This window comes from Micromys minutus (genome assembly GCF_963924665.1).
Source record: "Micromys minutus genome assembly, chromosome: 17".
Taxonomy (NCBI): Eukaryota; Metazoa; Chordata; class Mammalia; order Rodentia; family Muridae; genus Micromys; species Micromys minutus.
Genome location: NC_137952.1, coordinates 37,718,652 through 37,746,039, shown reverse-complemented (window position 1 = coordinate 37,746,039; position 27,388 = coordinate 37,718,652). Strand labels below are relative to the sequence as shown.

The 27,388-nt window shown below is 46.0% G+C and overlaps 1 protein-coding gene and 1 pseudogene across 4 annotated transcripts; both read right to left on the bottom strand.

The window, feature by feature from the left end:
* Positions 1 to 8,671: 8,671 nt before the first annotated feature.
* Positions 8,672 to 9,290, bottom strand: LOC308431452 (rRNA-processing protein FCF1 homolog; annotated as a pseudogene). Its single transcript has one exon. The product of its transcript is annotated as an rRNA-processing protein FCF1 homolog (transcript).
* Positions 9,291 to 13,446: 4,156 nt separating this feature from the next.
* AP5S1 (adaptor related protein complex 5 subunit sigma 1) lies at positions 13,447 to 16,128 on the bottom strand. 3 transcript variants are annotated; one of them, XM_080931535.1, is made up of 4 exons: positions 16,051 to 16,128; positions 15,835 to 15,970; positions 15,061 to 15,269; positions 13,447 to 14,019 (listed from the first exon to the last, which is right to left on the bottom strand). In XM_080931535.1, exons 3-4 carry the CDS (start codon positions 15,234 to 15,236, stop codon positions 13,593 to 13,595), a joined length of 603 nt encoding a protein of 200 aa, XP_080787661.1. In that variant the 5' UTR covers positions 15,237 to 15,269; positions 15,835 to 15,970; positions 16,051 to 16,128; the 3' UTR covers positions 13,447 to 13,592. The 3 variants fall into 3 exon arrangements, with proteins under 3 accessions (XP_080787661.1, XP_080787660.1, XP_080787662.1); XM_080931534.1 differs by having other exon boundaries at positions 15,835 to 16,104; XM_080931536.1 differs by having other exon boundaries at positions 13,697 to 14,015; positions 15,835 to 16,104.
* Positions 16,129 to 27,388: the final 11,260 nt, after the last annotated feature.

Sequence of the window (27,388 nt, the reverse complement as noted above, 5' to 3'; positions counted from 1 at the left end):
GTGTGTGCCATGAATGTATGCCACAGCACATGTGTGGAACTCAGAGGATGGCCCCAAGTGTCAGCCTCACCTTTAACTTCATTTGGTGGCAGGGTCTCCCTCTCCTTTCTTGTTTGCTAATGTATGTTTCAGGCCAGTTGGCTTGCAGGCTTCCAGAGATTCTCCCGTCTCTCTCTCCTGTGGGTATGCAGGGTCACAGAAACACACTGCCAAAGCTGGCTTTTAGATGAGCTCTGGAGATTTGAATTCATGCCTCCCTGGTCCCTAGCACTTGATTTCTATCCAAGTAAATACCTATGTAGTAGCACTTAGATCAAAATCTATCACTCAGGAGGCAGAGGCAGGTGAATCCCTTTGAGTTCGAGGCCAGCCTGGTTTACAGAACAAGTTCCAGGACAGCCAGGACTACACAGAGAAAACCTGTCTCAAAATCTGCCCTCTTAAAAAAATTTAGAATGTTCCATATTTTAGACAGTTCTCCCAACACTTTAAAAAATGGGGGGAGACCTTCACATAGCCCAGGCTGGCCTTGAACATATTTATAAACGTGCTATGTAACAAAGGATGAACTTAAACTTTTCTCTTTAAAATTTTTGATTACATTTAGTGTGTGTGTGTGTGTGTGTGTGTGTGTGTGTGTGTGTGTGTGTGTGTGTGCCCATGTGCATATTCATGCATGTGCATGACTGCTTGCTCATGCTCTATAGTATGTATGTAGAAATTGTAAGATAGGGCATAGTAAAGAAACCACAGAAATGGCAACTTCTCCATGGTTTGTGAGGTTTTTATTTTTTTAAAGATTTATTTTTTTATTTATGAGTACACTGCAAATATCTTCAGACACACCAGAAGAGGGCATCAGATCTCATTACAGATGGTTGTGAGCCACCATGTGGTCACTGGGAATTGAACTCAGGACCTCTGGAAGAGCAGTCGGTGGTGCTCTTAACGGCTGAGCCATCTCTCCAGCCACTGTGAGGGTTTTATTATAAATATGAGCAAAAGCATGCACCCAGAAGCATCTGGAAGAGTTTAGAGCAGACAGAAAAAGAAACAAACTGGCTATTGCTGAAGCAATCTCTTGAGAGCAGAGAAAACAGCAGGGAGAGAATAGTGGGGAGAGGACGGCCTTGTTATAAGAGAGCAGAGCCTCTGAGAGGGGAGTGAGCTGTAATCTGGAACAATCTGGGAGCTGGCACAGTGGGGTAGGAGTGGGTGGTGAACAGAACCAGAGGCTGCCATGGGACTTTTGGTATTCAGTAACAGGTCCATGTCACTAGGGACTAGAAGAGCCTGGAGGAGCCTGGAGGAGCCTGGAGGAGCCTGGAGGAGCCTGGAGGAGCCTGGAGGAGCCTGGAGGGGTCTAGAGGAGCCTGGAGGGGTCTAGAGGGGTCTAGAAGGGTCTGGAGGAGCCTGGAGGAGCCTGGAGGAACCTGGAGGAACCTGGAGGAGCCTGGAGGAGCCTGGAGGAGCCTGGAGGAGCCTGGAGGAGCCTGGAGGGGTCTAGAGGGGTCTGGAGGAGCCTGGAGGAGCCTGGAGGAGCCTGGAGGGGTCTAGAGGGGTCTGGAGGAGCCTGGAGGAGCCTGGAGGTTAGCTTTGGGCTTTGTTATTTAACCACAGATATATGCCAAGAGAACTGGCTCTTTGTAACAGGCAGAAACCCATTTCAAAGATCCCAGAGGAATGCTGTCTGTAGGCTTTGGTTCATCTGCCAAAAATCTTTCTAGCTTGAGCTGAGCCTCAACCATCAACTGGACAGAGTCAGTAGGCTTGCAGTGTGTTGGGAGTGCTTGAAGGTTTTTTGCTTTGGACCTGACAGAGTCCAGAAGACAACCTGGAAGAGGTCTCTCCCTCCAACATGTGGGTCCTAGGGATCCATCTCAGGTTCTCAGTCTTGGCAGGAAGAGCCTTTACCAGCTGAGCCATCCTGTGGCCCTACCTTGAACTCTGATCTTCCTACTTCCGCCCTCCACATGCAGAGATTACTAATGTGCTAGCTCTATCGAGCTCTGAGCTCCCTACTGCTTTTTTTCTGACTCTCTCACTGTGAAGGAGTAGAATGTGTAATTTCCCCCTCAGGCTTACGTCTTGAAGTCTCTCAGACCCCAGCCAATGAATGGTATTATTTTGGGAAGTTCTGGAAACTTTAGTTATGGAACTTAGCTGGAGGAAGTGGGTCATTGGAAGGTGGGCTTTAGAAGGCTATATCTGATCCTTCTGGGTTATTATCACCAGGGATGGTGATGAGTGGTAGTTTGGCTCAAGAGGAAGAGGCAGAGGTGGGACCACACCCAGCTTGTTCTGAGCATGTTGGGGTCCAAACTCAGGTCCTCACAGGTTCATTGTGAGCACTTTTAACCACTGAGCCATCTCTCATGTCCATATTCCTTCTGTTTTTACTGAACATTTGAGCTCTCTCGGGTTTGGATGGACAGGGATAAAGCTGCTATGAATATTTACAAGAAGTCTTTCTGTGGGATGCTCAGTGCCCTTGAGTAAAAAGAGGTTATATTGTATTTAGCTTTATCAGCAGTTTCCAGAGTTCTCCAAAGAGGCTGTACCTCAGTTCCCGATAGCAGTGTGGTGGGAGCTCCAGTCACTTCAGTCTGGTTCACTTCCTCACCAACTCTTGGCATGGGTTTTTCAGGTCAAGGAGTTTTATGCATACATTTAGTGGGCTTCAGAATTGTAAGAGACAGGGTGCCACTTGAATGGATTCAAGAGCACATTATTGCACTGATATGTACCTGTAACCCCATCACTTGAAAAGCTGAGGCAGGGAGATCATAGATTTAATTTAAGGGTATCTGTGCTACATATTCTGATTTTTCTCAAAAATAATATCTAGGCTAGGCAGTGGAGGTGCCTGCCTTTAATCCCAGGACTAAGGAGGCAGAGGCAGGTGGGCCACTGTGAAAAAAATTTGCCAAGATGAACTGTCAATCCTGAACATCTATGCTTCAAATGCAAGGGCACCCACATTCATAAAAGAAACTTTCCTAAAGATCAAAGCACACATTGCACCTCACACAATAATAGTGGGACACTTCAACACCCCACTCTTAGCAATGGACGTATCATGGAAACAGAGACACAGTAAAACTAGAAGTTAAGTACCAAATGGATTTAAAAGATATCTATAGAACATTCCATCCTAAAACAAAAGAATATTCCTTCTTCTTAGCACCTCATGGTACTTTCTCCAAAACTGACCATATAATTGGTCACACAACAGGCATCAACAGATACAGGAAGATTGAACTAATCCCATGCACCCCATTAGATCACCAAGGACTAAAGCTGGTCTTTAATAACAACAAAAACAACAGAAAGCCCACATACACATGGAAGCTGAATAACACTCTACTAAATAGCTTGGTCAAGGAAGAAATAAAGAAAGAAATCAAAGACTTTTTAAAATTTAATGAAAATAAAGGTACAACATGCCAAAACTTACGGGACAGAATTAACGCAGTGCTAAGAGGAAAAATCTTAGCTCTGAGTGCCTCCAAAAAACAAACAAACAAAAAACAAAACAAAAAAAAAAAAAAAAAAAACAACTGGAGAGAGCATACACTAGCAGCTTCAAGCCCTAGAACAAAAAGAAGCAAATACACCTGAGAAGTAAAGAAAGAAGAAGAAGCCAAGAAATAATCAAACTCGGGGCTAAACTCAACTAAGTGGAAACAAAAAGAACTATACAAAGAATCAACAAAATCAGGAGCTGGTTCTTTGAGAAAATCAACAAGATAAATGATTAGCCAGACTAACCAGAGGGCACAGAGACAGTATCCAAATTAACAAAATCAGAAATGAAAAAGGAGACATAACCACAGAAACTGAGGAAATTCAAGAAATCATCAGATCCCACTACAAAAGCCTATAGTCATAGTCAACAAAACTGGAAATTCTGGATGAAATTTTCAAGACAGATACCAGGTTCCAAAGTTAAATCAGGATCAGATAAACCATATAAACAGTTCCATAAACCCTAAAAAAATAGAAGCAGTCATTAAAAGTCTCCCAACCAAAAAAAAAAAAAAAAAAAAAAAAAAAAAAAAAAAAAAAAAAAAAAAAAATCCTAGGACCAGATGGGTTTAGTGCAGAATTCTATCAGTTCAAAGAAGGCTTAATACCAATACTCTTCAAATTACTTCACAAACTAGAAACAGAAGGAACACTACACAATTCATTCTTTGAAACCACAATTATGCTTATACTTCAACCACACAAAGACCCAACAAAGAGAACTTCAGACGAATATTGATGCAAAAATACTCAATAAAATTCTGGCAAACCAAATCTAAGAACACCTCGAGGGCTGGAGAGATGGCTCAGTAGTTAAGGACACTGACAGCTCTTCCAGAGGTCCTGAGTTCAATTCCCAGAAACCACATGGTAGCTCACAACCATCTGTAATGAGATCTGATGCCCTCTTCTGGTGTGTCTGAAGACAGCAGCAGTGTATTTACATGAAATAAATAAAAATCTTAAAAAAAAAAAAAAAAAAAAAACACTTCAGAACGATCATCCATCATAATGGCTTCATCCCGGGGATGCAGGGATGATTCAGTATACAGAAATCCATCAACATAATCCATGATATATACAAACTCAAAGAAAAAAACACATGATCATCTCATTAGATGCTGAAAAAGCAACTGACAAAATTCAACTCTCCTTGAATTTTGGTAAGTCTTGGAAAGATCAGGAACTCAAGGCCCATACATAAACATAGTAAATGCAATATACATATAGCAAATCAGTAGCCAACATCAAACTAAGTGGAGAGAAACTTAAAGCAATCCACTAAAATCAGGGACTAGACAAGGCTGCCCACTCTTTCCTTACCTATTCAATATAGTACTTGAAATCCCAGCCAGAGCAATTAGACAACAGAAGGAGATCAAAGGGATACAAATTGGAAAGGAAGAAGTCAAAATATCACTATTTGCAGATGATATGATAGCATACTTAAGTGATCACAAAAATTCCACCTGATAAACAACTCCAGCAAAGTGGCTGGAAATAAAATTAACTCAAATCAGTAGCCTTCCTCTACTCAAAGGATAAACAGGCTGAGAAAGAAATTAGAGAAACGACACCCTTCACAATAGTCACAAACAATATAAAATACCTTGGTGTGACTCTAACCCACAGCTCTGCCTAATGCTTAGCCAAACATCCTGTGTCTTAACAAGCTTTTAACATAGAATGTTTTGTCTCAGAGACATTGCTACAGGATACTTGGTCTTACCCATACCTTTCAGGTCAGTTGCCTCTCTTGTTAGGAACATCATGATAATTACAGATGGACTCAGCTGGAATGGTTCTCTTAAATTTTAATTAATTAATTTATGTATATATTAATATATTTATTATATATAATTTATTATTGTGGGAGGAGTACGTGTGCATCTCTCTCTCTCTCTCTCTCTGTGTGTGTGTGTGTGTGTGTGTGTGTGTGTGTGTGTAGTCAGAGGAAACTATAAAGTTTTCTTTCATCTTTACATGGGTTAAAGGGATTGAATCTAGGTACTGTGGTTTCTGCAGCCTTACCCACTGAGCCATCCCACCAGCCCACTGATGGCTCTATTCACTTACATAGTTTCTATCCTCCTTCAGGCTGAGCCAGGCATCCTTCATGACAGAGACCCCATTAGGCCTTGACTCTAAAGGGGCACAGTATCATTTCTGCCACATTGTAAAAGACTGAAGCAAGTCACGAGGTCAGATGCTCTTCACCCTCTCAAGGGGTGATATCAGACCACATTGCCTGGTGTGATAAAGTATGGGGTGGACAGGTACAGGAATCTCTAAGATATAGCTGGCAAACCTTGAGTCTTTGGGAGTTTATTTGTTTGGTTTGGTTTGGTTTGGTTTTTCAAAACAGGGTTTCTCTGTATATCCCAGCCTGGCTTAAAATTCAAAGAGATCCACCTGCTACTGGGATTAAAGGTGTCCACCACATATAAATTATGATATATACTTATTTTACTTCTACACAGAGACTATATTTCTTTATATATTGATTATGCATGTTGACCAAAATCCTCAATAAACTGTGATATGCAGATATATTAAAAAAATAAAAAGGCGTCCACCATTGCTTGTTTTGTTACTTTGGTTGGCTGTTTTCTTTTCTTTTTTTTTCTTTTGAGAGAGGGTTTTGCTGTGTAGTTGTATTAGGCTGGCCTTAGAGATCCACCTGCTTCTGTCTCCCAAGTACTAGGACTAAAGGTGTATGCCACCCCACTAACATCTTTCAAGTTTCTGGTTTGTAAAATAGGTAAATAAATAAAAATTCCTGCGTTTGACTCTTATACCTTCTGTTTTGTGGTGCACCCTTGGTTGGTTAGCCATATTTTCCAAATTTTCTAGTTAAATTTAAAGATAACACATGAATCCTGGTATGGAGGTGCACACCTTCCCAGCACTTGAGAGGCCGAGGCAGGGGGATCTTTGTGAGTTCAAGGCCAGCCTGATCTACATAGAGTTCCAGAACATCTAGGGCTAAGCAGAGAGACCCTATCTAGAAAATGATAAGAAGAAGAAAGAGGAAGCGGAGGAGCAGGAGCAGTCAGCAGGTGTATGCCAGGCCCAAAGGAAATTTCAATTCCTCACACTCCAAAAGGCAGTCCCAATATCCAGAAGTGAGATCAACCTAAACTGTAGGTAGATTCCTGTCTCAAGGGAAAAGACTGAAGCAATGAAGCAGGAAGGTATGGCTCAGTGCTGTGCCTCCCATTCGACCCCAGCCTCATGAAGAGGGTGTGGGGAAGTAACACAGTAAAGAGCCCTTAGGGAAGTTCTATACACATCTACTGACATTGGATTCCGGTAGGGACCGCCTGTAGAAGGGCCTCCAAGGGCATGAGCATAAGGGTCTCTTACATGCAGGTTTCTGCTATCCTGATCCTGTGAAATGTGGGTGGGTCACCTTGTTTGAACCAGCATTTTCTGGAGCTATCTGGTAAACTGCACAACCCAGATTAACGTCTTTAAATGTATAGAGGGATACCAATAGCTTCTGTCACGTTAGCATGGGAATTATTAGCTAAGGTATATTGCATTTACTTAATACAAAAGTGCCTAAGCAAACGACAGTGCGCGGCGTCCATGCAGACACGTCGGGTATGATAAGGGCCTTTGCAGAACCATGAAAAGACAAGTCAGCTTAATCAGTATCAGTGCAGTGCAGGCATGGCATTCCCGCCACCTCAATGTCATAATGTCACAGCAATATATCCCCTCACGTAGCCAGGGCACAGCCATGAAATGAATATTACTATAGACAAAGGGCTAACAGTGTGCATAAGGTGAAGCCCCACTGTGCTCAGGGTTCAGCCTTTGAATGTGAGTTGGCCGAATTGGCACCAGCATGAAAAAAGCTGCCTCTTAGCAGAAAACCTCAGCGTCCTGTCTCTTTAATGGAGAATTCCATTTCTCTAGCTGACTGAGTCTCAGATTCTGAAAGTGACATCAACATCTGTGGCTGTCCAGGCTCCATCCACCTAATAGCAGAGGCCTGAATTAATGTTGGAGCCTACGGTGTCTGTGCAGACTATACCACTAAAGGTGTGGTAAGGCACCCGGAAATCAGGATACTGGTTTCCCTGGTGCCTAAAGAGACACCAACCAGGTCTGTTTCCCAGGGTACACCCTTCAGAGAGAGTAGCACAATAATTCATTGTCACATAAAGAAGTTTCCATTTTATTTGCCCTCACAGCTAGTCACAAAGCTGCAGGCATCGAGCAAGAACAACTGAAGTACCCATTTCAGTCAGTGAGTTGTGCAGAGCACGATGCATTTGCCCACTCAACCTTGCAGAGCCTCCAGAATTCTCACTGGGCGCCCTGGAAAGCTGGTGGATTCTGGGTGGAATCCTGACCCCATCCATCCTACTGTGCTTTGAATTAGTCTTTTGTCTCTTCTCCTTAGGTTTCAATGCCTTGTTCTGCTTTTCAGAGAACAGATTAAATCCTTCAAAAGATTCTCTTCTGATTTGTCTGAGGTTTCTTATTCTTCCTTTCCTTCTCCTCCCTCCTTCTTCCCCTATCTATCTATCTATCTATCTATCTATCTATCTATCTATCTATCATCTATCTGTATCTATCACTACATCTATACCTATCTATCTATCTATCTATCTATCTTATCTATCACTACATCTATACCTATCTATCTATCTATCTATCTATCATCTATCTGTATCTATCACTACATCTATACCTATCTATCTATCTACAGACAGATAGATAATATATATAATCTTTCATGGCTAAATTCAACTCAGAGTTTTCTCCTAAGTGCTCTAAGCCCTTCCCTTCATCAGGTGGGGTTTTAATTTTGAATTTATTTATTGCTTTTTGAGACAGTCTTAACAGGAAGCTAAGGATGGCCTTGAGCTCACTTTGTATCCCGCTTGGCCCTGAAGCACTCACTCTTTCTGCCTCAACCTCCCCATTGGGAAGATGATGGAAGTGTACCACCACCTGTTTCAGGTGAGCACTCTTGACCTCAAAACCCGTGGAGCAACTTAACCATGTCTGTCTGTCATGTTACTAAGGAAATTCACTTTGATTCCTTGGCCAGGGAGTATTGAACATGCCAACCTGTAGGGGTACTGATACCCACTTTTCCTTATTGTTGTGTTGTTGTTTAGCATCTTTAAAAACAGAAAGTGTGTTTAATTAGCTGGTCCAAGAATGACAGTTGGATTTTGTGGAGTGAGAAGCAAAGGGCTCTGTAATCGTCTGGCATCTGCTCGATGTTCTATCTGTGGTTAGAAAAGTACGTGATAGGAACACCAGGGATCTTCCGGATTCTTCCTGTGAGGTCACTTGTGCTGAGTTACTATCTGTACCAGGCTGTCATTGGCCTAGGTTCTGTGCATGGCAAGTGGTCAAATTGTGGATCCTTGGTGATTCTTAGTGCCACACGGTACTTCTGCCCCAATTTCTCAATTTCAGCAATTACACAATCAGTTATACAAAGGAAGCACTTGGCATGCAGACAGTCCATCATCGACTGCACTAAGTCCTGTTTGTCCTTAATGGAAAAGTTAATGAAGTTGGTATCCACAAGGATGTGGTAAGGTGGACCCAGCTGTGTATTATACTGGAAGAACAAACAGGAAGGATTCTGGGGGACTTCTCTTCAGCACACTCGGATCTTTCTTTTCTTTCTTTCTAGGCTTCAACCTATCCTTTTCTTTAAGTCGCTCATCTCTGAGACTAAGCATCTGCTTCATAGTGACATATTTCCCTGTTTTCTTTTGCTGCCCCATGTTCATGCTGCGTTCCTGTTTCTTCCTGTTTTTGGTTTTTCAAGAAAGGGTTTCTCTAGGTAACCCTGACTGTCCTGAAACTTGTTCCATAGGCCAGGCTGGCCTCGAACAAACTCAATGAGATCTACCTGCTTCTGCCTCCTGAGTGCTGGGGTCAAAGGTGTGCCATCACCGAGTGGCTCTGATCCTAACTTTGAGTGACCAAGTGATCAGGCAAAGGCACTGTGAGCCTGTTCCCCACTGTCCTTTTGGTGTCTAGTTTGACATTTCCAGATCGCTTGAGGTCTTTGCACAGACTGTTTATATCTAATTATGCCTGGCCGTGAAAGCTTTGTGTTTAGCCCTGTAAAGTGGTTAGCATCTTTCTTTTCCTTATTAGTTTTACTAGTTTACTATTTAGTACCTAGGACTGCTGCTCTGTGCGTCTGTCTTTACTGCCAGCCTTTGCTTGGGCCTCTCTGAGGCTGAAGTTTGCTCTGCCCTGCCAGCACTTTGTTCTTATCACTCGGACATCCCAGGACTACATGAAATGGCTCCAAACACTGGTGGCCCTTTAAGCTGGCAAGGACAGGCTGAAATTACTCTGACCTTGCCCCAACAAATCAGGTGACTGTCCCTGAGAGGGAGGCGTTCTGACCACTCTTTTCACCTGCCTCCCCTCAGGATGGAAATTGTGCATGGGCAGTAATGTCCCTTTATAGCTCTGGCCTCACGGAGAGCACACAGTGGAAGAAAACATGCTGTCCTGAACACTTCCCTAAGCTTGTTGTTTCTGAATCCCAAGAGAAAGGAAAATCCCTTCACTGGGCTAGGAGTGTAGTCAGTACAATACCTGCCAAGCATAAACAAGGCTCTGGATGGTTTCTAGTACTGAAATGGGAAAGGTTGGCACACGGTGAGATATCAGAGTCCCAGCCCCATGGATTTCCTAGAAACAACCAGCCACAAACCATAGAATGTCTGTCTCAAATGGTAATGTTCTAGAAATAGAAATGCCACCAGGTTCCTGCTCTGTTCTGCTCCTTATACCCTCTACTGAACTAAACTGAAAGGGACCTACAGACATAGTGTGGACTGATGATCAGAGACTGTGCTACAGAAGAGAATTTAATAAACTGAACCATTTTCACTCAAGAGAGAGAGTGGGCAAGGACCAAAGGGGCTACTGCTTGACATTACAAGACAGACTTTATACTGGTTCTTACAACGTCTAGAACATGAGGACAGGTCCATACAAGCCCATGGATATCTATGTGGCTACATCACAGAAAAGACACTGTGCATATATCTAATTGTTCTTTATGATTTTGAGATCAGGTCTTGCTATGTAGACAGGCTACTTATCGGTACACCCCCCAATACCCACACCAAGTTTTCTGAAGGACTCTGGACTGACTTCAGGGCCTGACCTTCCACCCTAGCCTTTAAATGACAACTTTTTAAGTTAAATTATTTGTGAATGTGATGTGTGTGTGTGTCAGAGGACACTCTTAGGAGTCCATCCTGCCTTCTGTGTTTGAATCAGGGTCTATTACAACAGGTGGGCACAGTGTCATCCTGTCTCTGCCTCTCTTCTAGCCACAGAAGCACTGGAGTTTCAGATGCAGTCTACTGAGTCAGCCTTTACATGTTTCTGGGAATTCAAACTCAGGTGCGCATGCTTCTACTACTGGTATTAAGATCCAATTCAACACTCTCTCCAGATCTGCCCGAGAACTGATAGGAGGCCCCAGGTAAAGCCAGGAATGACTAAAAGCTCCTCGGAAGAATGGTTGGGAACTTCAGGGAATCAATGTGCTGGGGTTTCTCTTTTTTGGATTCACCTCTTAGGAACTTGGTCCCAAGTCTGATACTGGGAGGTAGCAGACCTTTCAGAGGTGGTTGTGACCATCCAAATATCTGAACCCAGATAATCTTCCAACTTCACTCCATTAAGAGAGGCTCACTCCAAGAAGACAGGGTTATCAGTCTCCAAGTGTCCTTATCTTTAGTAGGGTGACGATATGGGAAGGGGAAACAAAGGCAATTGATCACTCCCAAGTCTAGTCTAGTCCCACTCAAGTGGTTGGCCTTGGCTCTTGAGACTCACTGTGTGTGTGTGTGTGTGTGTGTGTGTGTGTGAGAGAGAGAGAGAGAGAGAGAGAGAGAGAGAGAGAGAGAGAGAGAGAGAGATGGGGAATTTTCACCTACACAAAGGCCAACCTGAAACATTTGCATTCATCCTGAGACATCAAGATTGAGGGTTAACTCCGAACAAACTAGTAGCTGGGCATATGTGCATTTTTCTTTCAAAGATGTACAAATATGCTCTTACAACATAGTTGTGGGTATTGAGTACACATAGCTGTCAGCTACTAGTAGTGCTTACTATGAGATCATGGCTGCCTCCTGTCTGTCCCTCAGCTTCCTGTGTGGCTCTCTCTTCTTTTCTTATCCCCTCCTCTTCCTGTCCACACTCTTACCATGAGGACATCACCAGAGTCAAGCTGATGCCAGTAACACACTTGAACCTCAAACCTTTTTCTTTAATTTCATTATAACCTCAGGTATTTCATTGCAGTGTCTGATTAAGTGACAAGTATGAGGATTCTATAATAAACAATTATGAGATTTGGGGACACAGCTCGGTTGTTCTTTATGACCCTGTCCCCTTACATGTTCATAATAGTCTGCTGCAACCAAATGTGTGTTTCTCTGTGAATCAGCATCAATGGAAACAGCATCTGTTACATGCGTAAGAGAGCAAAGCAGAAAGAAAAGTCACATGTTCTGAAACCCAAGAGAGACTGACAATGCCATAGAAGCAGAAACGTAGGACAAATGATGTCTTGGAGACACAGATGTTACATGAGATCTTGAGACGCTGGGGTGGTACTGAGCATCCCACTGCAGAGAATGGGGCTGAAGACGTTGTTATGTGATCCAAGTCCATAGGGTAGATGATTTGGAACTAACTACCCGTGTAGCAGAGATGTGGGACTCAGTTGAACGTCATTTTGCAGCCTGCAGGCCTCCTCCTTGGTTAAGAACAATCATGCCTTCCCTGTAGAACTGTTCTGTGGATCCTTATTCATTGTAAGCAAGAGATCTATCTTCCAGAAGTCACTTTTCTTTTCTGGAGCTCTCTGATATCTGTCACACTTAGGGTGGGGGGAGATTAGAGACAGGTGGCAGGCTGGGGAGAGCCACCTACTCTGCAACTGGATGGCCAGAATGGAACAATCAAACACAATAGCTGCCTAATGACCTAAGATGGGAAAACATTTCTGAAATGAAAAAGGGCTTCCGTTTACTTTGGAAAGAAGTACATCATGTACCGGTGAGACAGCTCAGCTGAGGAGAGAGCCTGTCAGGAAAGTCGGATGACCTGTTTGGTCCTCAGGTTCTCCAGTGGAAGGACAGAGCTACCTCTGGAAGGCGCCCTCAGAAATCTTATGCCTCAGTCTCCTCCGCTTCTCAGGTAATACCCACACTAACCTCCCACCTGTGACACATACCACAGCAAAAGAAAGCACCACCATCCAAAAGAAGCACAAGCAAGCAAGTCTGAGGAGGAAGAACTGAAGCCTCAAAAGGAAGCGTCTAAAGGGGGTACTTGAGCAAGTGGAAGAGAGAAGGAGACGGGGGCCACCCAGGCAAATGCTCACTCTCAAGAGGTCACACCAAAAGAGGACAAAATCAGACCGCATTGTTTTTAATTCAGAATAAGACATCACCTGGTCCAGATGCCTGGCACCTGTCAGCCAGCAGACAAGAAAAGCTGTTGTGCTCTCCTGGCAGACACAGGCTTTGCACATAAGGAGCTGCAGAATCCCTCTGCTCTGAACTGTGGTGGAGCTGGATGCAGAACAGGTCTTGCTGACAAAGTCATTGCTGATGTATAAAGGCAGGGACCAAGCCTGCCAGAGTTGAAGCTCCTTGAAGAGGGTCTGAAAGATTCCTTTTGTGCCAGGGCTGTGGACTAAAGTGAGCTTGGCAGGCACACTGCTCCAGCACTAACAGCTGGTACAGACGAGGAAGTGGAGTCAAGGACTAGCATGGTAGACACTGCAGAGTCTCAGAGGTCACAGGGCAGCTCCAGGTTCAGGATGCTCTACAATTCCAATGTCCTGACAACAGGCACAGACTGCATTCTACCCAGGTCCCTTCCTGTGGGCTTTCCCAATCCATATATCCTGAGTGTGGCCACACATCAGAGTAGGGAGCAGGCTGGACAAAAGGCAGATGTCCAACTTCCCCTAGCAGTATGCAATCTTTACCCTCCCTCTTTGTCCTTTCAAGAAGCCTCATTCTGGTGAGGGGTCACCGAGGCCAAGCAGCACTGAATTCCTTCTCTAGGTCCTGGACAAACTGGTCATTGAGGAAAAGCAGCTGCCCATGTGGCAGGAAGCGGGTGAGGATTCCCTCAATGCGGTCAGCCCGCAACAAGAAGTTGGTACCTGGTGTCAGCAGCCGGAGGTGGTCCAGAAGGAGGCGGGCCAAGAGCCTGAGTGTGCGCTCAGCCAGCAGCAGGTTCTCATGGGTATCCAACACCAGGGCGAAACCTAAGGAGAGCACGCCCAGCCACAGCACTGTCTGTGGCTCCTGGAAAGGGTCCCCAGCTGCCAGGTGGAAGGCTCCATGAGGGGCCTCGTGCAGGGACACGGACTCGGCTGAGAACTGAGGCTGCGGGTCAGTGGGGGAGCATCCAGATGCTTGCTGCTGCAGCCTACACAGTGACTCCACCTGTCTGCAAGAGAAATCAGGTTTGTCTGACAAGCTGGGAAGCCTGGTAAGACCAACAAGGCACCCCTCACCCCCAAACACACACACACACACACACACACACACACACACACACACACACACACCTCTGTCACTGTCACAACTTTCAATGTAGCTGGGAGCTGCTGATAGCTCCTATCTTGGGTAAGAAAACTTAGGCTTAGAAAAAGCTTAAGCCATTTGCCCAGGGACACAGAGCCAGGTTGGGAAAAGGACCAGCAAGTAAGGTCTTGTTTCATTTGTTTCACAGAAGCCTCAACGGAGACAAATAAGTGATCTCTCAACCATCCATCCTCCAAGTCAACGGTGCCTTCCATGCATCTGTCAAGACTGCCTCCGCTGCTTCCTCAACCCCATCTTCTACACTGGGCCATTCTCAGACTAGTATCCTGATGCAGGCCTATAATCCTAGCACTAAGATGCTGAAGTGGGCGTCCGGGAAGGGATAAGGTTATGGCCACCCTGGAATACACAGAGAGGTGGAGGCCAGCCTGAACTAGATGATTAGTCTCTGCCTCAAAACAAAATAAAACAGTTAACTCTGACAGGCCTTTGTTTGGATTTCTTTGTTGCAAAAGAGAAAGAAACAAGTTGAGAATAGACGGGTGGCAGAGCTGGCAAAGGGCAGCACCCTTCATGTGGAGCTGGGATGCCAAGGTTCCAGTCTAGCAACCTGTCTTATCCAGTGTTGCCCCAAACTGCCCCAAGTCCCTGGCATCTTCTCTCTTAGCAAGACCTCCACTGTAAAGCATGTTTCATCTGCACAAGAGTCTGCCTGTCTGTACTCTAGTCTCAATTACCCTACTTTTCAGTCACATAACCTTGGGTGGGTTAAGTGCCTTACACACTCTGTATTTTATAGTTTCTTTAGCCTCTTTCCATAGTGATACACTTATAAACAATGGTAGACACTAGGGGGAAGCATTCAGAACTTTTGCCTTCCTGCTTGCCCGTGTCCCTCATTATTACCTGTTTGATAAAACTTGGGGCTGGGTTGTGTGATTACCTGGCCACCGCCAAAATCTGTTCCTTGCGCAAGAGCCTGTCCCTTTCCGCACCATGAGGCCGGGGATCATGGGGTGATTTCTCAGCACCAAAGACACAGGAGTAGAGCACTCGGCAAAGGCCTGTGTCTTCCAGATTCGGGGCCCTCAAAGTGTGGATGAGGAAAGCGTGGACCATAGCTCCAGGGTTGGCTCCAGAGAAGCCAGAGACCTAGGAGGTGAAAGTGAAACTCCTGATAAGGAGGCATCTTCTTGAGGAGTGTGGCCTGGGTGTGTGTCCACAGATGGTTGTGGCTAGACAAAGATCACCATCTAGATACACCTAGCCTCTGAACAATGTTACGCCTGGTCTGCATAACACACGGAACAAGGGTCTCATAAGTCACTAAGCCTACTCCTGCGAAACTGTCTGGGAATCTCCGAAAGCATGAGAATGCAGGAAAAACTGAGAACTAAAAAAAAAATCAGAGACCACAGCTGAATGCCTTCGCAGTGCCTGCTTCTGGAACAAAGATAACCCAGTCTCCATACCGGGCATCATTAGGACAACTTTAAGTATGGAGTGTGAGACGGGAGTCTTCATGAGTGCCACTTGGTCTTGAATGCAGGAACATGTTTTAGGAAACACACACGGAAATACCTCTAAATGCCGTATCTGCAAACTGAGTCACATCAGCTGGGACAGAAGGCGCAGAGCGAGTGGGGCAAACCTTATCCAAAGAAACCTACCTAGATAACCGAAATCGTTTCAAAAAGAGAGACACGGTGGCACATACCTGAAATCCCAACCCTCAGGAGGCGGAGGCAAGAGAATCAGGAATTCAAGTCAGCCAGATTCATCGAGGGCCTGGCCGCTCTAGGCAATGTGAAAGTGGCGGCCCTGGGGTCTCAAGGCTGAGGCCACCGCTAAAGCTAAAGAAACCAAGAATTCAAAGTTACTCAACAGGAAATTTGGCAAACCCGCTTCAGGAAGAGAACTTAGATTTGCAGACCTTGACCTCTGGTCACCCTTCTGCAGCTGGCAGAACGCGTCATTACCCCAAGCCGTCCCCCTCCACCGTCGGTCCCAGTTACGTCACTGCCTCGCGCGGGCAGCAGCGGCGCGCTGAACTCTGGGGGTTGTAGTGCGGAGGCAGCCCTGGGCCTATGGCCCCGCTGTGGCCCTCGACTTCTCGAGGACGCACACGCTTCTGACCAGCCGATCCCCCCTCTTGGCTGCGGGGGCGCCCTGGAGGGTTCGTGGCTACCGCAAACTTCTTTGGAGGCGCTGGAAAGCCCTTGACCAGCTACGGCCTGGCCACTGCGAGGATGGCCGCCAGGGGGCGCCGAGGCCCCCGGCGGCGTGCGCGGAACTTTCCACGGAGGCCTCTGCTTGGCTGTCCTCAAGCTAAGCTCTGTGAAGTAGTAATGATGGAATTGCAGAAGCAGAGGTCCGCCTGCCAAAACGGAGTCATGAGTTTACCTCTGGATGTGACGACTTTGGAAGGAGATACCAATATGTAGGTAGTTGTGAAGATTCTGACCTTCGGTGGGTTAAGGCTAGTTCTAGATTTGACATAGGATTCTAATTTCTGTCCCAATTCTGTCATGGTGGTAAATCCCTGACAGGTCCATCAACTTTGTTAGGCCCTAGTGAAACTCCATAGAGTGACAGCTGGGGCAAGTGTTTAAGGATATTTTTCCCTTCTGTAGCCGCCGTTAGACTCCTAGAAAGGAGCCATAAGGTCTACAAAGTGAGTCCAGGACAGCCAGGGCTATAGCACAGAGAAAGCCTGTCTCAAAAGCCAAACCAAACTAAACAAGCGTAACATTTGAACTAAGTGGTACCAGGCACCAGCATTAGATGGAAGATCCAATCTAGAGGTGACTGGAACAAAGATGAACACATATTTCTTTAACTCTGAAAGGCACGGGGCCTGAGGCTTTATAAGTAGAGTGCAGCAGTGTTCTGTGCTTCAAAGTCCCCACCAGGGCTTTTCCCTCAGATTAGAATCCCCCTTCCTCTTCTTTCACCTTTCTAAACCTTTGTCTCTTGTGGGGTGGGGTACATCTCTGTCATGGTTCCTGTCTTAACTCCCCAAGGCCAGGTAGGTATAAGGCAGGTCTACAGTCACTTGAATAGTGTCTGAGGACCTAAAGGAAGATCAGAGTGACCCAGGCAGGGGTTCTGAAGAAAGACCCCCATGAAGAACTGCATCCTGAATTCTTCAGGCCTTAAGAACTGGGGCCGTTTGCCCGGGACAGGCACTGCATATCCTGTGTGGGTGTTTTGATCTCAGGTACAACACATAAATACTCAGACCAGAGGATGAGTCCAGGCAGTGTGGGGCCTCAATCAGAGAGCCAGGGAGTGATGTCTACTCTGTTCCTGCCAGCAGTTCCTGGCCCCTGGTCCCTATCACTCTTGGCCAGGCCTCATGTCTGCCAGCAGATTGTAGCAAAGAACTGGCAGGAAAGTCTGTGGCAGCTGGGGGTGGGGGTGGGACACTGGCATTAGGAACACGATATCTTGGCCTTTGTTCACAGTTCAGACAGTCCATATCAAGTGCCAAAACCACTGGAAACTAACCTTGTGTGGGGGTGCGAGGAGAAGAATGCCCTGAGCCGTTATTCTGGAGGTCAGTGGAAGACCCAGACAGGGGTAGTACAGAAGAAGGCTTCCCTGGTCAGTGCTGGGGCAGGCAGCACTGGAGGGCTCGCCTAGTGTGGTTATGGCCTGGGAGATCCTTTCCCTATGCCCAATGGTCCCTTCTGACCCTCACTTCAGAGTCTGATGGGCCCCCTGGAAACCTGCATGCATGCTAACTCAGACATGATCAAAAGCAGCCAGCCTAACAGTGCCTACTTCATGTTAACAGTGTGCTTGACCATCTAGCAAGCCCACTAAAATAATAATTTACTTTGAATTCTTTCTTTTTCCTTTTCTTCTTCCCTTCCTTTCTTTTCTTGAGCTCCTCGGAGATCCATCTGCATATGCCGTGAATTTTGACGTTAAAGTGAGCTAAGAGCCAGGCAGTGCACACCTTCAACCCTGGCACTGGAGAGGCAGAGGCAGGTGGATCTTTGTGAGTTTGAGGCCAGCATAGTCTACAAAGAGTTCCAGGCTACACAGAAAATCCCTGCAAAAACAAATCCCATCAAAAAACAAGCAAGCAAGCAAACAAACAAACAAAAAGAATAGAAAAATAAAAAATTAAATAAAAAAATAAAAATAAACAAACTAAGTATGTAATAGAATCCATCCCTGCATTAGAACAATACAAGGCTTGAATTAGACATGGCTCCGATTTATAATACGGAAAGAGACATGGGCAAAGTCTTTCATTTGGCAGATGACTAAGTCACACATCACAGTGCTAACTGGAAAGTGTTTGGATCCTGAGCTCTGCTTCCCACAGCAGCCAGTGTGGAGGGAAGAGAGGAGGGAGAACCTGCCCAAGATGGTGAAGGGCTGGCATGATCTGAGAGGACAGATACAAGGATGCTTTCCGTGTAGAGCATGACAAGAACATGAGATTCCACCAGAGCCCGACTTGGGAAAGAATGAGTTCCACCACCCTAGTTATTAGGTGAGCACAGCGGGAGGTGGGAGGGGCTGGCTAGCCTCGTAGGCAGCTATGTAGGTGAGCAGTCTTAGGCTGTACACATCCAGAGAAGAAGCCAAAGTTGCTAGTCTTTGCACACGTTGTTCAATTGGTTTTTTTTATGATTTATTTATTTATTTATTTATGTGAGTACACTGTTGCTGTCTTCAGACACACCAGAAGAGGGCATCAGACCCCATTACAGATGGTTGAGAGTCCCCATGTTGTTGCTGGGAGTTGAACTCAAGACCTCTGGAAGAGCAGCCAGTGCTCCTAACCACTGAACCATCTCTCCAGCTGTTAATAAACATACACATTGACTTCTCAGGAAAAGTTTGCCAATCCTCTTGTGCCTGATGGGCAATGGCTTTTCTAATTTCTCACGAGGCAACTGGCCTCGGAGTCCTTGACAAAACACACATTCACTCATGACATCACTGGTTCAGGGCTTCCTGCACTCCCATGGGAATGCCAACAGTCAACAAGTCCGATCTTGGGGGTCTCTTAAAAAGATTCTCAGCTGTTCTGTTGAAGACAAAGGCTCTTATACTTGGAGGAGACCATTCTACAAGTACCAATGCTTGTAATTACAGCACTTGGAGGTGAAGGCAAAGTCACCCTCGGCTACATAAACATACACTTGAGGCCATTCTGAGCTACACCAGACACAGTCTGAAATGGGAGTTAGGAGGAAGAGCTGATCATGGTCCTCTAGGTCCTTCTAGCAGGTTCTGTGTGGGCAAGTGCAGTTGCCACAGCAGGTAGGAGTTAAGAAAGAGGAGCAATAGGTTCACAGACAGGAAGAATCCTAGCACTGACCCTGCAGTAATGGTCTGTGTGGACGCACAGAGGAAGTGATATCTACCATCTAAGTTGTAGTGAATGTAAATAGTGAGAAAAGCCATTCTTCCTAGTCTCAGACTCTCAAAACCTTCCCGCTTTATCTCAAGGACCAGAGTCCCATGAAAAATTCCTCCCTGGGGCACTGAAGCCACCACCTAAGATAGGGTTCAAAAGAAGTAGTTTAAACGGACGTCACGCACCGACAAGCATAAAGGCTAACCACTCGTACACATAAAAATAGTTTTAAAGCTGCAATTTTGGTCAGGTGGTGGGACTTACAGTGTCATCCTCTGACCTATTATTATAACCCTCAGCCATCTGTGGCCACTGAGGAGGAAAGACCTAGTTGTAAACAGTGATGGGAAACATCCTGGGGCCTGGAAGTGCTGTGGTCATGCCACACGATGACCACACACAAATATGTGATAAAAAACCACTTCAGGGTTCTCGCACATGTGACCAGAAGTACCCCTAACTGACAATGCATGGGAAGAAATCCATAGGCAGATGAGGAAGACATTTCCTAACCCTGGTATGTCAGCTACTGTTGGCATGTCAGAGACTAAGGATGGTATGGGGGTGGGACAGGGCAGCCACTGGGTTATAGGGCCTTCCCCAGGACAAAGCAGGATCATGTGATAGGCTGGGGCAGTGTGTTGCATATTGGTTGTGTATTAGTCTAGCTCCCAAGGCAGGGCTGGGTACACAGTAGGTTTAGACATGGAATTGTGTGTTTGTGTCAGAGGAGCAGAGAAGGAACAGAATGTTCTACCACAAAACCAGAGGAGCCTGAAAGGAACATAGAGCTGGATCCGTGCATGGCCCAGCCTCTTAGCCTAGATGGGGCTGAGCGCTGTACACCACGCTTTGTCTTTCCTCTTGCATTGTAGAGGACTCCATTACTCCATACACCCCAGCCTTGCTCTTTTCAGTTGTCCTCGGAGTTAAGGATTGCCTGCATCCCCAGTATTGAACCCTTCTTTCCACTACTACCCTGGCCCCCACTCCTCTGTGCGTCCACACAGACCATTACTGCAGGGTCAGTGCTAGGATTCTTCCTGTCTGTGAACCTATTGCAGGCAGCCTGCGGTTTCTGTTTAGACTCTCTTGGTACCCACTGCTAGGATGTTGCATGAAGCAGCTACCTCTGACTTGGATGGGAAAGTGAATCTCATTCTTCAATTGCTCTGGCTGCGCGTCGAATTGCTGGTGGGCAGCCAAGCTTGGTAAGCTGTATTGCTTCTCCCAGACACTTATACCAGTCTCCAGGTTCAGGCTAACCACCTGTGTGGATGGCTCCCTTCCAAAGACTGTCCCATTTGCCTTTGACAGCCAGAGACTCTCACTGGTGACCTTTACAGAGCCTTTTTAAGGGACCTTAGGCTATCACTATCTGCATCTGGATGTAGGAAGGGCCATTCAGTGGAATCTGCCAGCCTCAGGCAGGGGATTTTTCTTCACTTGGCTTCCTGATAAGGGTTAGCAGAAGGGGGGATTATGCGATCTTTTTTCTTTCTTTCTAGAATTGGTGTGGGCTGAATTTGAGCTGATTACAGTTGCCCTAAGAAGGCAAAAATTCAGGCACCATCTGAACATTGCTGAGCTCCACCTCCCTGTGCACGTCCTTGTGCTGGGAGCCTTTCTGGGCCACGGGGGCTGCTTTTCTTTCTAATCCTTTTTGCTTCTGTGTGCTGTCAAGACTGGGGCAGAACAGCCACCACTTGCACACCAACGCTGGGCGTTACCCTGGTACCGTAACCCAGGGGCTTGTCCAGGTGAACGAAGGATCCCTTTCACTCCCTGGTCTTGTCTTCATCCCCAATGCTGTTCCTAAGTAGCAAAGGCAGAGGGACTCTGGATAGTACTTGCTGTAGGTAGGCCTCGCTCTGTGCACCCTGTACATCTACGTGCTTGAGCCAATCCGTAGTCCTTTGAAAGGGCTTTATTTTAATTTTGTTCTGTGTGTGGGTACTTTGCGTGGATGTATGTCTGTGCACGACTTGTGTGCTTGGTGCCCACAGAGGCAAGACGAGGGTATCAGATCCCCCTGAAACTACACATACAGAAGACTGTGAACCATCATGTGGGTGTTGGGAATCAGATCCAGGTGCTTTGGAAAAGTAGCCAGTGCTTTAACCACTGAGTCATCTCTCCCATCCCGGGGACTTTCTTAGCCCCATTTTTCAGATGAGGAAATAGAGGCCCAAGGAGTTGACTAAATGATCCTGATGTTTGTGTCATCATATGTGCCAGTAGACTTCAGCTCGTCTTTACTCTCCTTGGGTTTCTCCTCCCCCATTCCCTAGTAGCTACCCCATAAAATGGTTTAACCTCTTCCCCTTAGATCTGTGGAAGGCCTAACACCTTCACCCTACCCTGCCCAGCCAGCCATAAGAACGGCCTTTTTGCCCAGAACTGGATGTTTGTTTCACCAGCATTCAATCCTACCGCAGGAGCCTCCCTCAAGTTTCCCTTCAGGGAAGTGATCCTGGCCCAGGCCCAGGAGGACAAAGATGTACGTGATTTGTCCTTTCAAACAGCCTTGCTTCCTGTAGGGCTGCAAGCCAGGAGGCTGCACGAGGCAGTCTAAGTTCAGCCACGTGACCTGCTGACTCCAAACCTGGCAGCTGCAGCCACCCCCGTACCCCACCCCTGGGTGTGAACGTCAGTGTGGGCTGAGGGTGGGGCTCCGTGGCATCCAGACTTTGTCGTGCAGAGGGTAAGCATGCTTCTTCCTCCACACAGGTACCTATCAGGTTCCCTTCACCCTCCCCCACAACTTCTTCAGCAAATTCAGTTGTCATCTGATTGTTTCCAGATTTCATGTGCCCGTGGACTTCCCTGTCCAAACCTCTTTCAGGACCAACAGGTTTTTGTGTTTGATTTTGAGTTTGTTTTTTTGTTTTTTGTTTTTTGTTTTTTTTTTTTTTTTGCTGGAGGGATTTATGGGATTTTTTTTTTTTTTTTTGTTCTCTTTTTTGAGACAGGGTCTGTCTTGCTATGGGTTACCTGAAACTCACTCTTATAGAACAGACTGTCTTAAACTTTCAGCTATCCTCCGGTCTCTGTTTGCTAAGTACTGGGATTAGAGGCGAGCCGTCAGACACACTTTCCCAACAGCTTCATTGCCTGTAAAAAGTAGGGTGTCCCAGATGCCCAAAAGACCTCACGTGGGGAAAAGTGCACCTTAGATTAACATTACTTCACCTCACAGCATCCAAGTCAGAAACTAGGCTTGGTCTATATTACTTAAATGCCTGTCTAGGCCAGGCTGCAGTCTGTGAGCTCAGCTCTGACCAACGCTTGCACTCTTTGCTATACAGGAATAACAATTCATGCAGACAAAAAATTATAAATTTGTCCAAACCTTTTTGTTGTTTTTGCTTTTTGTTTTTGGTGTGTGTGTGTGCACACGCGCGTGCGTATGTGTGTATGTGTGTTTATACTCCCAGGCATGTGTTCAGGAGTGCAGACCAGAGATATCCAATGCCTTCCTCTACTGCTTTTTTTGCCTCACTTTTTGAAAAGGGTCTCTCACTGGACCAGGAGTACATTTGATTTGAATTTGGCTGCTTCTAGTGACTGACCTAAATTATTAGCTTAATGAAATTCAGAATCATCTACAAGACAGGCCTCTGGGCATGCCTGTAGGAAGTAATCTTGATTAGCTTAACGGAGGTGGGAAGACCTGGCTACTGTGAGTGGTACCGTTCTCTAGGCTTGGGTCCTGGGCTACATAAAAAGGGGAAGCAAGCTGAGTTCTAGCATCTGCTGCTCTTCTTCCTGACTTCAGATGCTGAAATCCTAGCACTGGAGAAGTGGAAACAGGAGACCAAAAGATATCCAGAGCTTGCTGGCCAGCCATTTTAGCTAAGTCAGAAAGCTCAATGAGACCCCCTGTCTCAAAGAATAAAGTTGAGATTGTGGAAGACTCACCTGATTTCATACTGACATTGACCTTTAGCCTTCACAAACACACACACAAATCCTAGCTAGAGGTAGTGGCACATACATAGTTCCACATATTCAGGAGGCCAAGACTAAATAGATGATCACTTAAACTTAGTGGTTTTGAGAACATGGTGCAATCTTATTTTTAAAAGACAAGTTTTATACTGCAGCCCAGGGACTGGCTTTAAAATCATAACAATTTTGCCTCAGCCCCTTAACCCAAATCTACTATAACCCAAATCTAGAATAAGGGTCCTGAATGGTACTGAGGTGCTAGGGATGAGAAGAAGACAGAAGCTAGGACCAGGAGGTTTTGCATAAGCTAATGATGTATGCCAAGCAAGTTTATTAAGAAGTACCTCTTACCAACTATTTGTAGAGGTGGTAGTGGCAGTGGTGGTGTGGTGGGGGTGGGAGTGGCCAAAGTCAGCAAAGCAGACAATGCTGGCAAAGAGAACTAAGGACATCTCAGATCCAGCTGCCTTAGGACTGATAATGACAGCCAAGAGCAAGAGTGGTTCCCCAGGAACTGCAGCCTGGATTCCTGAAGAGGCAGTGGCTCCAGCCCTAGACCAGCCTTGCTAAGTCCACTCCAAGACAAGGACACAGAACTCATGTTTCCTTTGTCCTTTCATTGGGGCCTCTGAGAAAATCTTGAATTAGTCTGGCTTTTCACAGCCTCTAAAATGTTGGGGTTAGAGCTGAGCCCCTATGCTCAGCTGAGACTTCTATCTTAATCAAATGGAAAAAGAAGATGTACTGAACCTCGTGGCAAAATCCTATAATCCCAGTTGCTTGAAAGGCTGGGACAAAGTCATCCTCAACTACATAAGACCAGCCTGAGCTACACGAGGTTCTGTCCCAACAGCAAAACCATGAAAGCAAAGGAACTAAAAACGAAAGAGGGAAGAGGTAGGCAGTGCTTGCTGAGCAGATGTGAACTCCATACACAACTCTGAAAAAACTATAAGTAAACAAAGCAAAAGAACAGACTTGAATGAAAACCTATCCATTTTATAGACTCAGCACTAAAAAAAAAAAAAAAAAAAAAAACAAAAAACCCTACTTTATTAATGAGGCAACACAACATCAAAATCACTAGGCCAAAAAGATTATGAAAAAAGACTATAAGCAAAAGAGTACTAACTATAGACTTCATAGGAAGTTCATGAGACTAAACCAAAGTGCTAAAATGGGGATCAGAATAATGGTTACCTATGGAGTTGGGGTGACCTGGTCTAGCAAGAGAGCCCTCAACATCCTCTACTTAAAAAGACACACAGCCAGGTGATGGTGGCACATGCCTTTAGTTTCATCAGGACTCAAAAAATAAAAGCAGGCAGATCTCCGAGTTCAAGGACAGCCTAGTCTTCACAGTGAGTTCTAGGACAGGCAGGGCTACACAGAAAACAAACAAACAAACAAACAACAAAGAAGACATGCTAGGGGTAGAGATCAGTGGTAGAGAGCTTGCTTTGCTGGGTTCAAACCCAGAACTACAAAACCACATTCACTCCCATTTTTTAAATTTATTTTTAATTCATTTATTTTATGTATGTGAGCACACTGTTGCTGTCTTCAGACACACCAGAAGAGGGCATCAGATCTCATTACAGATGGTTCTGAGCCACCCTGTGGTTGGTGGGATTTGAACTCAGGACCTCTGGAAGAGCAGTCAGTGCTCTTAACCACTGAGCCCATCTCTCCAGCCCCTCCCATTAGAAACACTGTCATTGACCCAGGCCTGGCGGTGCACACCCTCAACCACAACACTCAGGAGGTAGAGGCAGGTGGATCTCTGTGGGCTGGAGGCCAGTCTGACCTACACAATGAGCACCAGGTCAGTCAGAATCGCACAGTGAGACCGTTTTTTGTTTGTTTGTTCGGTTTGGTTTGGTTTAAAGTCATTGAAAGAGTCACAGAGTAAGAAGATGATGGTTCTCCCTGTTGCCTCCCAGGTCCTATGACCTGCCCCAGCCAGGCCACAACCAGCATTACTTGTGCTTCTGCCCTGCTGTGTTGGCAGCACAGTGATTGGTGGCTGCTCCCAGGCCCCTCACAAGCTGGAACTCCAGACTGCCCTGATCCCGGCAAAACTACCATGGCTAGCTGGCATCCCAGGAGTTTAAATGCCTCACCTCCTGCCCATGTTTTCCCTTTAAGAGAGAGGAACATGGCAGCTTCCCTGGAGAGGCGAAAGCAAGCCCCTCTGCTCTCACCTCAGCCTCCCAAGGCAGAGTGTATCCTGGGGAAGGCAGAAGCCAAGAGGCAAACCCATGATTGCTTAGGATCCCTGCCTGATCCCTGCCTTCCTTGGCATGGATGACATTAAGACTTGTCTCAGGAGGACTTCTATGTCCAATCTTTACCAATGTTCTCGGCATTTCCTCCACCTCTCAGCTCTTAGATTAAAAGTGCTGCATGTCTCTTGCTGGAGGCTGAGAAGACAATGTCTACAGGTGTCTATAGCATACAAAGTATGCCCCATTATTACCGTTGTAACTATGGCTTAGGTGGGGACCTATATGACCAGGATGTTGTGTAACAGTTTCCATCTTACTCAGAAGCTCCTTAAGCAGAAAATGAACAACTCAAAATAGGCTCCAGGAAGTCCCTGAAACTGAGCAGATTCACTAGGCCCTCCCTGCCAGTAAAAAAAAAAAAAAAAAAAAAGCTGAGCCAGGGGTGGGAGTAGGAGGTGGTTACACACACATTTAATCCCAGTTAATCTGGCCAAGGCTACACAAAGAAACCCTGTCTGGAAAAAAAAAATGAATAAAGAAATAAAAGCTGAGCTTCTCTCTTAGAAAAACTGATACTGGGCTGAGAGGATAAAGCTGTAAAAAGACTGAGACAAGAGCTGCCTGGAAGAAATTTGTACCAGCAGAGGCAACTGGAAAGGACATGCTCCAACCTGCTGAGCTGCCTACCAGAGGTGCACTGAGCTCCAGGTTCCCTGCCTTTTATGAACTGTTACACATGCTGGCTGGGTCTTGGTGATGCCATCGTCTGAGTCATTTCTGCTCCTATAAAATTCACTGGGTCACCTAGTTGGGCCCGTGGGTTTGCTGTCCCAGGTGAGTAGACCTGGCCAGTTTTATGTCAACTTGACACAAGCTAGAGTCATCTGAAAGGAGGGAAACTCAATTGAGAAAATGTCTAAAAGCCAGCTGTAGGTACCGTAGTGGGTGGTACTATCTTTGAGCTGGTGGTCCTAGGTTCTACAAGAAAGCAGGCTGAGCAAGCCATGGAAGCATGGCTTCTGTGTCAGCTCCTGCCTCCAGGTTCCTGTCCTGATGTTCTTTGGTGATGAACGGTGCTGTGGAAGTGTGACCTGAATAAACCCCCTTTGCTCTCCAAGGCGCTTTTGGCCATGGTGTTTTGTCGCAGCAATAGAAACCATAAGTAGGACAAGTTTATTTCCTCTCCCCAGGAAGTTTTGTCACACAACACAGGGACATCACCAGGTTGCATGAGGCTTGATAGTCTCTATCCTGTCCAGGGACAATACAGATGATAGCAGAAGCAAGGCAGCTGACCCATGCTGCCACCCTGATGCTCTCAAAGGTGCAAGGTGACTGATGTGTCCTGGGTGGTGTGGAATGTGTCCTCAGGGCAAGTAAGTGCCTTCTCAGAGCCTTCAGTTGCTTTCCAATGATATTAGACCACCTGGGCTCAGAGTGGATTAGAGTTTCCTGTCCCTGATCCATTTACTTGTGTAAGTATGATGTATGTGCCTTTTTCTGGGGTGAGTTCCTTACCCAGATAGATGCTGTTTAGTGGGGAATCTTTCATGACCTTCCCTCCATCCACAAATGCCAAGGCCTAGACCATTAAAGCCACATCCCAGCATAGCCCATTTTCTGTGCCATTCAGGACACTCTAGACCAAAGGTAACTGCAAAATGGGGCAGATAACCATTGCTCTATCTATTTCAGAAAAACTCTATAGA